The sequence below is a fragment of the Pleurodeles waltl genome, chromosome 1_1 (assembly GCF_031143425.1).
Source record: "Pleurodeles waltl isolate 20211129_DDA chromosome 1_1, aPleWal1.hap1.20221129, whole genome shotgun sequence".
Lineage (NCBI taxonomy): Eukaryota > Metazoa > Chordata > Amphibia > Caudata > Salamandridae > Pleurodeles > Pleurodeles waltl.
In genome coordinates, this window is record NC_090436.1 from 528,681,007 (window position 1) to 528,694,363 (window position 13,357).

A 13,357-nucleotide genomic window follows, 5' to 3' on the forward strand; every position below is an offset into this window, starting at 1 on the left:
GGCCCAAGTTGGATGGAATGCTTCTTTGATGTTTGAGCATCTTTGAGTGGCACTCCTTTATCTGACAAGAAAAGCGAATGCACTGATACTGGCAGGACAGTATATTATTTTTCTCTAGTTTGTCTTCACTGGAGCAAATAAAAGTTATTACTTTGTGAAATTTACTATGCTCCAAAACCTTTCTTTACACATCGTATCTGAGGAAAATATCCCTTAATTTGATGCTGTCGCGGTTTGGGTTATATGCGAGTGCATTCTTAGAGGATGTTCCCTTATTAGGTTGAACAGTCACTATAAAAGCAGCAGAAACCATGCCAGCATGCATCAAATGGAGACTGGAGATTGGTCCATCAGTATGCTGCATTACTAGAATCATTATCTAGTTAGGGGTTTAGGACTGTTCTCAATGACAATCTATTCAAAAGTAGAGGCGGCGTAATGCTGAATATAGCAAATGCCATACTAGTCAGATACATTTGGCAGTTTTATAGCAGAGTACATTACCTACTGCATTATTCAGTACACCCCTGGCTTATCTGTTATCAACTCCTGAAGACAAATAACTCTAAATTGTACAATGTAAGTTAGCAAATTACATTTAATATTCTCTGATTATCCTATGCCATTTAAAACCTAAACTGAATGTGTACAAAATATTCTCAGCGCACACTTTTTTGAATAACAATATATCATCACATGCACAGTAACATTTTTGTAGTATCTTTATTTTATGTTTTAAGTGCTGACATTTTTACCAATCAAACGTAGCCATGATTAACCTTGAGACCATTATTGAAATTGCAGAGAACTAATATTTGGTTTTCATCATATCTGAAGCTAATATGTAGGTTGTAAACATGAATCATATTTGATGGATGTGTTGTCTCTATGGTAGTTACTGCCTCTCAAGATCACCATAATGCAGATATCTAGTCATCCCCTGATGCCACTGGAAACACAGATGGGTAAGTATAACTGTCCCTACCACCGGGGTTATGATAACTGTAATTATGGCAGAGCTAGAGCAGCGGTAGATCTGCAAAGTTCTATCTATCCAATAAAAACATGGTTAGTTTGAAGGTGATTAGCATATCCTCATTGTGAATATCTCCTTTGCAAATGCCAACATTTGTCTATAGCCCCTTATAATCAGGTTAAACAGATTGATGATGGCAAAGTGGCACTGTAAGATGGGCCTTGTGGGAATCCACAGACAGGCATAGGGCACTGCCTATAAAGATGGTAAAGGGAAAAATGGGTATCCCAGACGGTCCATGGTCATGTAAATGTTGAAAACATGTTCTGGGTAGTCCAAGTGTCCAGAAATTCAAGATACATGGACTCTATGAATACAGAATCTATTGGGGAAATGGATTGCTTTACTCTGAAGGAGAATGTATGATTACACAATGCATGTCTCTCCTGAACAATTGCTGCAATGTTGCCATAATTAACAGCCTTGGGCAAAATATAAACCAGTGTACACAAACTACGTCTTAACAGAATAGTAATATACAAGGTCAAGAAAATGGGAGTTTAGCTAGGCATATGCAGCCACTGCGAAGCAAGCAATGTAACCATGGTGTTCACCACACACTGGTCTAATTACTCTAGTAAAGGTAACCAGAGAGACTGTATTGTAATAATACCCATGTAAAATAAAACACTGTGTATATGTTATTCTAAATGAAAAACAAAGACAGGTTACAGATAGAAGGTTACAGATGGAAGATAATTCAAACATACTGTGTCCTGCATCATAAACACAACCCTGGAGGCAAGCAAATGCTTCAATATGGATAATTATGAAGGAACTATATATTTTTAAAACAATAGGCAACAGGCTTCTCAAAATAGTACTGGACGCAGATACTGGCAAATCCATCTGATTCTTCTCTTACGGATATTGATAATTGTTATGAAGCTGCTGACAATTTTTCATGAAGTTCCAGGACTTTAACATCTCCATTAGCTTTAACATTTTCTATAAGAACCTACAGTACAAAAACAAATGTGTTAGTTTTATAGCAGTAGCTGAATAATACGATCAAATGCAAATACGGTTTAGTTTTGCTTGCTTTTTACTTGGTGCCATATGTTTGTCTTAGATTATGGTCCTATTCTTATTTCACTCATTTTAAAAGTCATGTTAAACCAAAAGTATCGTCCCTGTCATGACTTTTAACCATCCAAGTTTCAAATTATACTAACATTTCTATAATTTATCAGCAGTTTGGTATTCTACAGGACATATACAAAGTTACAGTTATAAAATGATCATCAGTTTAGAAAAAAATCATAAGAAATTTTTCTCCACCTAGGTATCAGCAAAATGGGATATCTAAATGTAAAGGAACAGCCGGAAGCAAATTTTATATGAATATGCAACATCAATACAGAGCATTATGTTTCAATTTCTGGTCTCTAGTGAAGATGCACACATTATCTTTGCTCCTTGTTCAACCCTGTTTATTTTGCAACATTGCCAGAGGGACTTTAGGTCATATAGTTTTTATCTTGATCTAGAGGCAAGTGTTATGAAGCACCCTTTGTCAACAGCTGGTCTTCTAGCCAACGCTGACAAAGGTTCCTTCTTGTGAAGGTATGGCTGTTTATCTCCAAGGGCAGGTCCAGATGCCAGATTAAAAGTAGAGTCTGACATTGCTCCAGAAACCAACCTGCACTGGAAACCAGGAAAAAAAATCACTTTCCAACTGTGCCAACGAGGGGTGAGGTAGAAAAAGAACAGCGGAAACAGCTGAGATCCATGGATGCAGGTACAAGTAATTTTAAGAAATAATTGCTACGCAACTTGGCTTCTAAATGGACTTGCTATATATAGTGTGTAGGAAGCTGGATTTTTATGTAGTGTACCAATGTAAGGGTAGACCATGCAAAAAGTCGAGATGACCCCTATTTGGCTTATAGGGCTTACTTTAATAATCCCAAGTGTTCTATTTGTGGTAGTGTGGTCAAGCAGCTTCGGCTTATCAGAGGGGAATGTTAAGCATTTGTTGCACACACAGTCAATAAATGATACACACACTCAAGGAGAAATCCAAAACTCGTTAATACAAATAAGAGAGATTTTTATATATTTCTGGACACCAAGATCATGAAGATCAGGTAAGTACTTTTATGTTATGAAAAACAGCAGAATAGAACAGTCAGATTTGAGGCATCAGGCTCGAACAAGGTTAACCTATGGGAGGAAAATACATGTAATGCATACATATACGTGCAAGTGTTTATCTAAGGGGCCCTCAAGACTTAAGGTGCTTGGGTGACAAGATCCAAAGATTCACCAGCAGTTCAGGTTTACGTGCCCTGGTGTGTACAGGTGTAGAGGTGTAGAGTGAACGCATTGGCAGCCTAGCACTACAGAGGTAAATATTAAAGGGACCTGGCAAATGGACAGAGGCTGCAAGGCGGGACTTGGTGGCAATTCTGCTGGACCTGAAAGGGGAGCTTGGCTCGTGGGGATTCCTAGGCTAAGGGGACACAGCCAGAAGTCGTAGACATGGGCTGTGGGGCTCGGGTGCAGAGGGGCTGGACTGGCTGGCCACTTGCATTGGAGGCTCTCACGGTTCTTGGGTTGACCTGGAGAGGGAACGAAACCAAGACAGCAGGGCCACTCTTGGTGTAGGCCTCGTCGGTCTTGAAGTCCCTCGCCAGCAGTTCGGCTTTTGTGGTGGTGGTGGTGGTGTCCAGGCTGAACACTCAACACACCTTGGTAGCGGCAAATGCTCTGTTAACTAGGGTATTGGTGCAGGGGCCTCCTGGAGGGTCTAGTGTCTCGAAATCTGCTGGAGAGACAGGGTTAACCTCTGTGAATCCTGGTGAGATGCTCCCTCAGTGGGCCTGATGGCCAGCAAAACAATGATCCAGGCAAGTGTGGTTGGTGCCTGCAGATGCAGACGGTTGACTCCTCCGTCCCAAGGGTGATGCTAAGTTGTGGTCAAAGGGCTAGGCACTCCTCCAAGGACTCAGGAGGGTGCTCAGCTTTTGGATGAGCTGGGTCGTTGCAACTCTAGAGGTACTAGCAGCAAGGCGGGTCTTGGCGACAAATTCAGGGAAAGTCCTCAGTTCTTGCAGTGACTGCTCTTCTTTGTGCTTCTTTTGTTCCCAGGTAGACATATCTGTCAATCTGGTGTCAAGGGGTCCCCTAAATACTCAATTTAGGGGCTTTAAGGGGAGTGTAGGGTATTAGCCAATGGACTACTTACCCCTGGGCTGACTACACCCACTGTATGACCACTACCTGTTGGGAGTGGGCATAAACTTAACCCAGAATTTTCTAGTTTCACCAAAACCAAGATGTTGAAACTCTTCCTCTACTGTCCACTTCAGGTGGTCCACCTTAGGTTGTGCCTAGCCTGTAAGTGTGACACGCCTTCTGACTATCTAAGTTTCCACCTGCTCTGGTGCCAAATGGGCCTCAGGCCAGGGGTTGGAGTTCCCCAGGTCTGGGGGGAAGCAGACATATCAAAGGCAGTAGAGGCTTTGAAGCTGCTGGTTCTGATCTGCTAAATTGCTAGTCATCCTGCTGGAGCATGTGTGATCACCTTCCTCCAAGCAGCAATTGTTTCTGGACCCTGAGAGCGTGGATTAACCAGCAAGGGGCCAGAAACTAATCTGTGGTGGCAAGCTGGTTGATACCAGTCAGCCAACACACTAAGGGATTAGTAGGTTTTCAGGCGGCACCTCTAAGGTGCCCTTTGGGTGCATGTCGTAATAAATCTGATACTGGCATCAGTATGAATTAATTAAGACAAGGTGTTTGATACCAAACACCAGTAATTCAGTGATGGTATCATGTAGCTGGGTAACTTGTAATCACCAGTGTCCAGTAAATGTCTTCAGATTGGCCTCATGAATATTTGCAGAGTGCTGGACTCTGGTGATTACGAGCTCCCCTGCTACATGATGGCTTAACTGAAACCAGGGATGTTTGGTATCAAACAGCTTGTGTTAATAAAACCCTCACTGAATCCAGTGACTGATTTAATAATACATGCACTCAGAGTGCACCTTAGACATGCCCCCTGAAAACCTGAGCTCCTGAGGTGAGAGCCAGGCCAGGAACAAAGGCCTGCCCTGGGCAGAGGTGTTATCACCTCTTCAAGGCAGGATGGACATTCCAGGATGGGAAGCTCCAAATGCCAAACCGCCTATGTAATGCGACCCAGGTGTCTCCAGATGACGAAGCTGACCAACACCCTGTCCTGTCCCCAGTTTTTGGTGGCAAAACAGGACGAAAAATGTGTAAGATTAGGAGGTAGACCCACCTCATGCCACTCCCAACCCTAAAGTGGACCAGCTATTGTGGACACCACTTTTTAAATTCCTCCATCTTGTTTTGGATGGAATTAGTATTCTAGAGTCAGGGAGACACACAATTCTTAACGAAAGTGGTCATATAAAGGGTGTAGTCACCTTAAATGTAGGAAACCCATTGGCTGCTGCCTGTCACACTCTGTAAAGCCACTAAATTGAGTATTTAGGTTGCACCCATGAACCCAAGCACTCATATTTGATGGATCAAGAGAAGAACAAAGAAGATCCACTGCCTGGCGAGAACAACAGAAGAGCTATGGACATTTTGGGCTGAAACCCTGCCTGCCTGCACCTCTCTCGATAATTGTGACAGAGTGACTCGTCCTGCAAGCTTGAGAACTACCAAGCCTTGGGTAGCCTGCCAGCACTACAGAACCACCGCCATTCTCCCTTGGAGTAGAGGAGCTACTTCCCTGCAGCCACCAAAGAGCTAAGTCCAGTCCACTGCCTTACAGCTCCCCGGCCCGACCTATGCTGCATACGACCAAGAGGACGTACCTGTGCTCTGGAGGACCAGGACTGTCCCACCCCACCCCCCACCACAGCCGTGCAGCACTATTTCCCGGGGTATGGATGCCCTGCACCAAGCATCAACAGTGGGAGTCCAGTCGAGATTCTCAATGCACCAGGTCCAACCAGCCGTCGAGGGACGTCAGCACCACTAAGACCTAACTTGTAAGTGGCCCAGCTGTCCTGATTTTGCCCCTACCAGCTGGTGGACCCTGACTGCTTGGAGCACTTTTGCGCACAGAGTCCAACCACCCTATCTACTCTGCACCTGAGCAGTCTGGCCCGGGTCCCGAAGAACGGGCTATGCCCCCTTGCTCTAAGGTCCCTTGCGACCGAAGCCCCCGTTTTGGAGCTCTCAGACATGCCTCCAAGTGACCCTGTGCAGCCTGTTTTTTAGGTGCCCCTCTTTCTTCGTAGCATGCCCAGCTACAACTGCACCAGCACCCCGCTCCCAGTGGAAGTCAGGGAGCTCCAGACGAACAGCTGGTTGTACTTTGGACCCTGGGTCCCTACATCTCTGATTCCCGAAGATGAACCCCCAAAACCAACTATACTTACGTTTAGGCACTGTTGACTTTTCTCCCCATAGAATTGCATTGTGTGTAAAGGTGCACAGGTCTGAACTCTTTACTTACCTGTAACTTTTAAACACAAAATCAGTACATACTCATTTGCAAAATTCTTGGATTTAAAATATATATAAAAAGAAGTGTTATTTTTCTAAATTGGTCTCTGGTTTATTCTTTGAGAGTGTGTCTCATTTATGGGCTCTGTGAGAACCACAAATGCTTAGCACAACCCTCTGATAAGCCTAACTGCTCGCCCAAACTAGCACAAAAGAGAGCGTTAGTGCTATCTACTGTTGCCTCGGTCAACTCATTGGGGATCCACTGGACTTTCTGCATGGAGTGCTTCTTTATGGTGCACCATATAGAGAGCCAGCTTCCTACATTGGTGGATCAGCGGTGGGGTCTTAGACTTTGCGTTTGTTGATACCACTTTTGTCAATAAGTGAGTATACAAGTAAATCCCAAATTGTTTTTAGTTAAAATTGCATTTTTCCAATTGGTTTTTTAAAATAATTTTTTTAAAGTAACTGTTAGGGCCTTGGTTAAATCCCTGTAGTTGTAGAATTGAAAAGAATACTGGAGTTGGGACTTGTGTCAAGATTTTTTTCTTGCTCCAAAAAGGTCCCAACTTTAATGCAAAAATGAGTACCTCTGAGTTTCTGGCTAAGGAGCTCGACCTCACCCTACTTCCTGCAGCTGCCCCACCAGCTGAGGATCCTCTATATAGGGTACAAAATCAAAACAGGTTCAAACCCTACCAGTACAAAGCTTCAGCAGCTGTTGGCAGAGTATGAGCTGGCCCATCCTTTGGATGAGACCACAGACCCTGAGAACCTGGGTGGAGTGAGTGAGGAGGAAGACCTAGAGCTTCCCCTCCTTGAAAGAGAGGCAACTGCATCCAGCAGCCAAATCAAGGTGACCAGGGCACCTGCTGCTAGCAAGGGTAGATCAGGTATCCAAAGGCAGAACAATGAAGTCTCTCAAGAAGAGGCACAACTGGAAATATTGGCCTAGTAAATAGCCCTTGAGCACAGGATACTGGCCATAGAAAGGGAAAGGTAAGAGATGGGTCTAGCACCCATGAAAGGTGACAGCAGCTAATACATAGGGACAAAGTAGGCACTGCTGACTCTACAATTCCTAAAGAGATTGCTCCCAAATAGAAGGAAGGTGCTGATATCACCAAGTAGTTCATGGCCTTCGAGAGGGCCTGTATCACCAAAGAGGTTAACAAGAAATACAGGGACTCTGTACTTTGAGATCTGTTCTCAGGGAAGTCCAGGGATAGACTCCTGATGCCGAATGAGGCAGATGATGGGTCCAATGAACTCATGAAGAGCACCCTGATGGAGGGATTCAGGCTCACCACTGAAGAGTACAGAATTAGGTTTAGGAAGACTCGAAAACCCCAGAGTTGGTCCTGGGTCGATTTTGTAGACTTTTCAACAAATACACTAGGAGGCTTATTAAGAGGTAACAATGTGCATGATTATGATGGGCTTTATAATTTAATTATGGAAGAGCATCTGTTGATTATTTGTGTTCAAAAGAAGTTACATCAGTACCTGGTAGACCTAGGTTGATGATCTCCTCAAGAGTTGAGGAAGAAGGCAGACCACTGGGTCACCAGAACTACCACTGGTGGGGGAGACCCCACCAAGGAGGCTAAAAAGCCCTTCCCCCCCCCCCCAGGAAAATATAGTAACCAGAACAAAGACAAAAACAAAGCCTTCTAAAGACCCCCAAAAACCTGCTCAGGAGGGTGGGCCTCGAGACACTTTCCAATGCAAGGGTGGGTACAACTGGAATTCCAAAAAGTCTTGGTGTCACGACTGTAAGGCTCTTGGACACCAAACTGAAGACCCTACCTGTCCCCACAAAAAGTGCCTTTAGTGCACTTGCAGTAAATTTAGTGATAAGTCTCCTGATGGGATTCCACATGGGCTCTGCCCATGTCAGTGAGCCCACTGAGGCAACTCTAGTTTCACAGGGTGGGGTGGATATAGCAGCCCTGCCTGTCTGGCCCAGTAATTTGGAAATATACAGACATCAGCCACATATCAATGGGGTTAGAGTTGAAGCCCTGAGAGACACCTGTGCCAGTGTCATCACAGTGACTGAGCAACTGGTGTCCTCAGACCAATACTCAACTGGCGAGACGTACACAGTCCTCAATGCCAATAATCAGGCTAAGAAACATCCCATGGCGATGGTATCCTTAGAATGGGGCAGGGTTACTGGCGAAAAGAAGGTGGTGGTATCTCCTGCAATTCCTGTACAGTATTTGCTAGGCAATGATCTGGAGTCAGCATGGGCTGAGGCCAAAGGAAAGATCCATGCAGCTATGGTGGGTATATCTAAAGGGGTGTGTGTGTGTGAAAACAAGAGCACAGGGCAAAACTAAGCGTGAAAAGTAGAGTTGGAGCCTGGAATAATGGCCCAACCTACCAAGAAGAAAGGCAAGCAGACTGGGAAACCAGCTTCTGGACAGATACTAGATCAGATACCCTCTCCTACAAGAAGAAGACTAGCCAGTTCCAGAGGGAACTGAGCCTCAGGAACTTGGGCCTTATACAGCAGAGCTCTTGTGCCCAGGGGAACCCTGGAGGGAAGATCTGTGCTCTGTGCTAGGGGCAGAGGATATGTCCCACTCTTGAAGGCCTGAGGCAGCAAATTGCTGATCAGGAAAAGGGAGAAATCATTGGACCCCACAGGACCTATTGGGAGGAGGGACTCCTTTACACTGAGGCCAGAGACCCACAAACCTGGTGTTACTAGCGAGCGGAAGTGTCCCAGCAATTTAGAGTTTCTCCTCGCTATGGCCCATGATATCCCCCTAGGTGGGCATGTTGGCCAGGGTAAAACTTGAAGGAGGTTAGTGAACCACTTCTACTGGCCAGGTATGTCCCAGAAGGTGAAGGAGTTTTGTAACTCCTGTGCCACCTGTCAAGCCAGTGGCAAGACAGGTGGCCACCAAAAGGCCCCCTTAATTCCACTTCCAGTGGTTGAGTCTGACTTTGGGAAGGTAGGGATTGACATTGTTGGTCTCCTAGAACCTCCAACAGCATCAGGAAACCGATTTATACTGACTTTAGTGGATCATGCAACCAAGATACCTGAGGAAATTCCCCTGAGGACTACTACTGTCCCTGCAGTAGGTGGGGCCCTCACTGGTATCTTTACCAGAGTAACCTTTACCAATGAAGTGGTGTCAGACAGAGGTACAAAATTCATGTCTGGCTACCTGAAACACATGCGGAATGAGTGTGATGTGACCTACACGTTCACTATCCCATATCACCGACAAACGGATGGCCTTGTTGAAAGAGTCAACAAGACATTGAAAGATATCATTGGTGTACTCCCTGAAAAACTCAGAAGGCGATGGGATGTCTTACTTCCATGCCTGCTTTTTGCTTACAGGGAAGTACCACAGAAAGGAGTAGCTTTTCCCCCATTAAACTTCTGTTTGGGCATACTGTGAGATGACCACTTTGTCTTGTGATGGAGGGATGAGAGAGACCTCTCAGAGAACCTAAGCACGATACTGCGGACTGCATACTGGGCCTTCACTCTTGAATGGCTGAGCACATGAAGAAAGCATCCAAAAACCTCCAGGCCAGCCAAGAGCTCCAGAAACCCTGGAATGTCCAAAAGGTTGCACTAGTGGAGTTCCAACCAGGGGAAAAGGTTTGGGATTTGGAGTTTGTGGCTCCTAGGGCCACCCAGGGCAAATGGAGTGGACCCTACCCTAACCAAGAAAGAAAAGGGGAAGTCACCTACTTGGTGGACTTTGACTCTTGCAGGAATCCCTAAAGGATCATTCATATCAATCGTCTTAAACCCTATCATGACAGAGCTGAGATGACTACTCTTATGGTCAATGATGAGGGACAGGAAGCTGAGAGTGAGTCTTGCATCAATATGCAGAGCTCTTCTTCTTGATCCCTGGTCAGACTACCTGGTGTACACATGCTGTGGACACTGGGGACAGCTTACCTGTCAAAAATCTACAGACCGTCTGATCTTGTCAAATAACATCAAAGCTGTAGTAAGCAAGAAGCTGGAATTGGGAGTCATTGAGCACTCTGAGAACCCCTGGGCCAGCCTACTTGTCTTATTCTCCATGCCTCATTCCCCTGGTGGAAAGTAGGAAATTAAGTTTTGTGTGGACTATAGAGGCCTTAATGCTGGGACCAAAACAGATGCAAACCCAATTCCTAGGGCTGACAAAATGGGTAGCCATACAGCTCAGTACTTTTGATCTCACATAAGGGTACTGGTAGATAGGTCTGACCCCGGGAGCAAAAGAGAACACAGAATTCCCCACTCATGATGGGCATTATCAGTTTATTCTTCTGCCTTCTGGATTAAACAATGCCCCTGCCATCTTCTAAAAGGCTGGTAAAGATAGCCCTGGCTATATATCTGCAGTATATCTTGATGATACTGCTGTCTTTAGCTTGACCTGGCAGCATCACCTGATCCACCTGGGGAAGATCCTGGAGGCTCTGAAACGTGCAGTGCAGGCCTCGCTATCAAGGCAAGCAAGTACCAGATAGGGCAAGGCACGGTTGCATACTTGGGACACCTAATAGGTGGAGGCTAAGTTCAACCACAAAAACCCAAGATCCAGATCATTCTGGACTGGGAAGCAAGCACCCACACTCAAGTCAGGGCATTCCTTAGCTTGACTGGGTTCTATAGGAGTTCGTGAAGGGATATGGCACCACTGTATCACAGCTCACGGAACTTACCTCCAAGAAGATGTCCAAGAAAGTGAACTGGACAATGGGCTGTCAAAAGGCCTTTGACACCCTGTAGAAGGCTGGGCTGTTTGTGGTGGGTACCTATGGTACTTACACCTTATATCAGGTCCAGTTATCCCTTATTAGTGAAATGTACGCAGTGTCTAGAAGCCAGGCTCTCTAGGGGTAGCTGTAGCTGAGCAGCCAAGACGTATCTAGGAGAAATGCAAAGCTCATGCAATACACACATGAAAGAAAATACTCAGTGTTACAAAAATAAAGGTACTTTATTTTGGTGAAACAAATGCCAAAAATACCATAAAAACTATACTCCCTTAGGAGGTAAGTAATACACAAATTATATACACTAGTATGCAAAATCAGGTGTAAAAACAGAACACAGTTCAAATAGTGACAATCACAATAGTTAGAAATTAGCCTAGGGGGAACACAAACCATATACTAAGAAAGTGGAACGCGAATGTTGGATTCCCACCTCAGCAAGTGTAGTGTGTAGAGGGGCGCTGGGATTATTAGAAAACACCAAAGGTAAGTAACAGAACCTACCCCAGAGCCCAGGAAAGCAGGAGGAAATCACAGTAACTTTCCTAGGAAAAACACAAAAACATGATAAAGAAGATAATGCAAGAACCAGAAGAGAGAAGAGACACCAACAGTGGATTCCTGGACCTGAAGATCTGTGCAAAAAAGGGAACAAGTCCAAGAAGAGTCCAGGGAGAACAAGAGACCCTGCTAGCCCAGATGAAGGTGCAAAAGAACCACCACCGGTGAAGAACAACAGTCAGTACTGCACCCAAGAAGACGGATGCAGGTTCCTGGTTGATGCAGATGATGTCCCACGCCGGATGGAAGATTGCAGTCTAGTTTGTGTCGCTGGATTCCGCTAACAAGCCTTGGCACACGCAAAGCTCACAGTTAGCGGAGAATGGCGCTGCATGGGACCAGGAGGGACCTAGTGGACTCTACCCAGAAGGAGGAGTCAGAGGAGGCTCTCAGCAACTCGGAGAGCCCACAGAAGACCAGGCAGCGCACACAGGAGTCCCACAGCACGGGGACAAATAAGGTGCAAAAAGAGGTCCACACAGCACTAAAACAAAGGATCCCACACCGCTGGAAAAGGACTAAGGAATCTGTGCGTCGCTGGATAGAATGGTGGGGGCCGGGGCTTCACGGTACACAAAGAACTTCATGGAAGGATGCCAACAAGCATTGGCAACCGCAAAACACGCGGTGCACGGGGGTACTCTCTTATGTGGGGAGACAAGCTCTTACCTCCACCAAAGTTGGACAGTAGGACGTCAGGACCATCAGGAACACTTCAGTCCACCACCGGCGATGCTGGATCCACGACTCCGGTCGTCAATGCAGAGAGGTGCCTGCTGAAGCAGGAGCTGAAGATACAATGTTGCAGAAGTCGTCAATGCTTCTTTGTTGTAGTTTGTAGAGTTCCTGGAGAGTCCAGCTGTAGTTACTTTGGTGAGAAGGTGAAGTAAAGGATGCAGAGGTTTCCTGCTGGAGTCTTGCAATTCGAATCTGAAGAACCACCCAAGAGACCCCCTGAAGAGCCCTGAAAGGGGGATTGGTCAACTAAACAGATAAGCACCTATCAGGGGAGGGCCCTGACGTCACCTGCTGGCACTGGCCACTCAGAAGCTCCCAGAGCTCCCTGCCAACGTAGAATCCAAGAAGGCAAAACCCAGGGACCTTCTGGAGGAGCTCTGAGCACCACCCCATGGGTGGTGAGGGACAGGGGAGTGGTCACTCCCCTTTCCTTTGTCCAGCTTCGCGCCAGAGCAGGGACTGGGGGTCCCTGAACCAGTGTAGACTGGATTATGCAAGGAGGGCACCAAATGTGCCCTTCAAAGCATTTCCAGTGGCTTGGGGAGGCCACACCTCCCAAGCCTGTAACACCTATTTCCAAAGGGAGAGGGTGTAACAACCCTCTCCCAAAGGAAATCCTTTGTTCTGTCTTCCTGGGCTTGAGCTGCTCAAGCAACAGGAAGGCAGAAACCTGTCTGAGAGGTGGCAGCAGCTGGGGCTGCCTGGAAAACCTCAAAAAGCTGCAATGGCAATACTGGGGCTCCTCTAAGAAGCCCCCAGAGTGCATGGAAATATACAACTAATGCTTGCAAAAGCATTGGGGTATGATTCCAATATGTTTGATACCAAACA

General features: G+C 45.9%; 1 protein-coding gene across 4 annotated transcripts in view; it reads right to left on the bottom strand.

The window, feature by feature from the left end:
• Positions 1-704: 704 nt before the first annotated feature.
• Positions 705-13,357, bottom strand: part of SKIC3 (SKI3 subunit of superkiller complex) — a 1,026,707-nt gene continuing 1,014,054 nt past the window's right edge. For all 4 annotated transcript variants that reach the window (XM_069225585.1, XM_069225575.1, XM_069225607.1 and 1 more), the window contains exon 41: positions 705-1,994. In XM_069225585.1, coding sequence (XP_069081686.1) covers positions 1,917-1,994 — 78 coding nt within the window. In that variant the 3' untranslated portion in view covers positions 705-1,916. The remainder of the gene's footprint in view (positions 1,995-13,357) is intronic.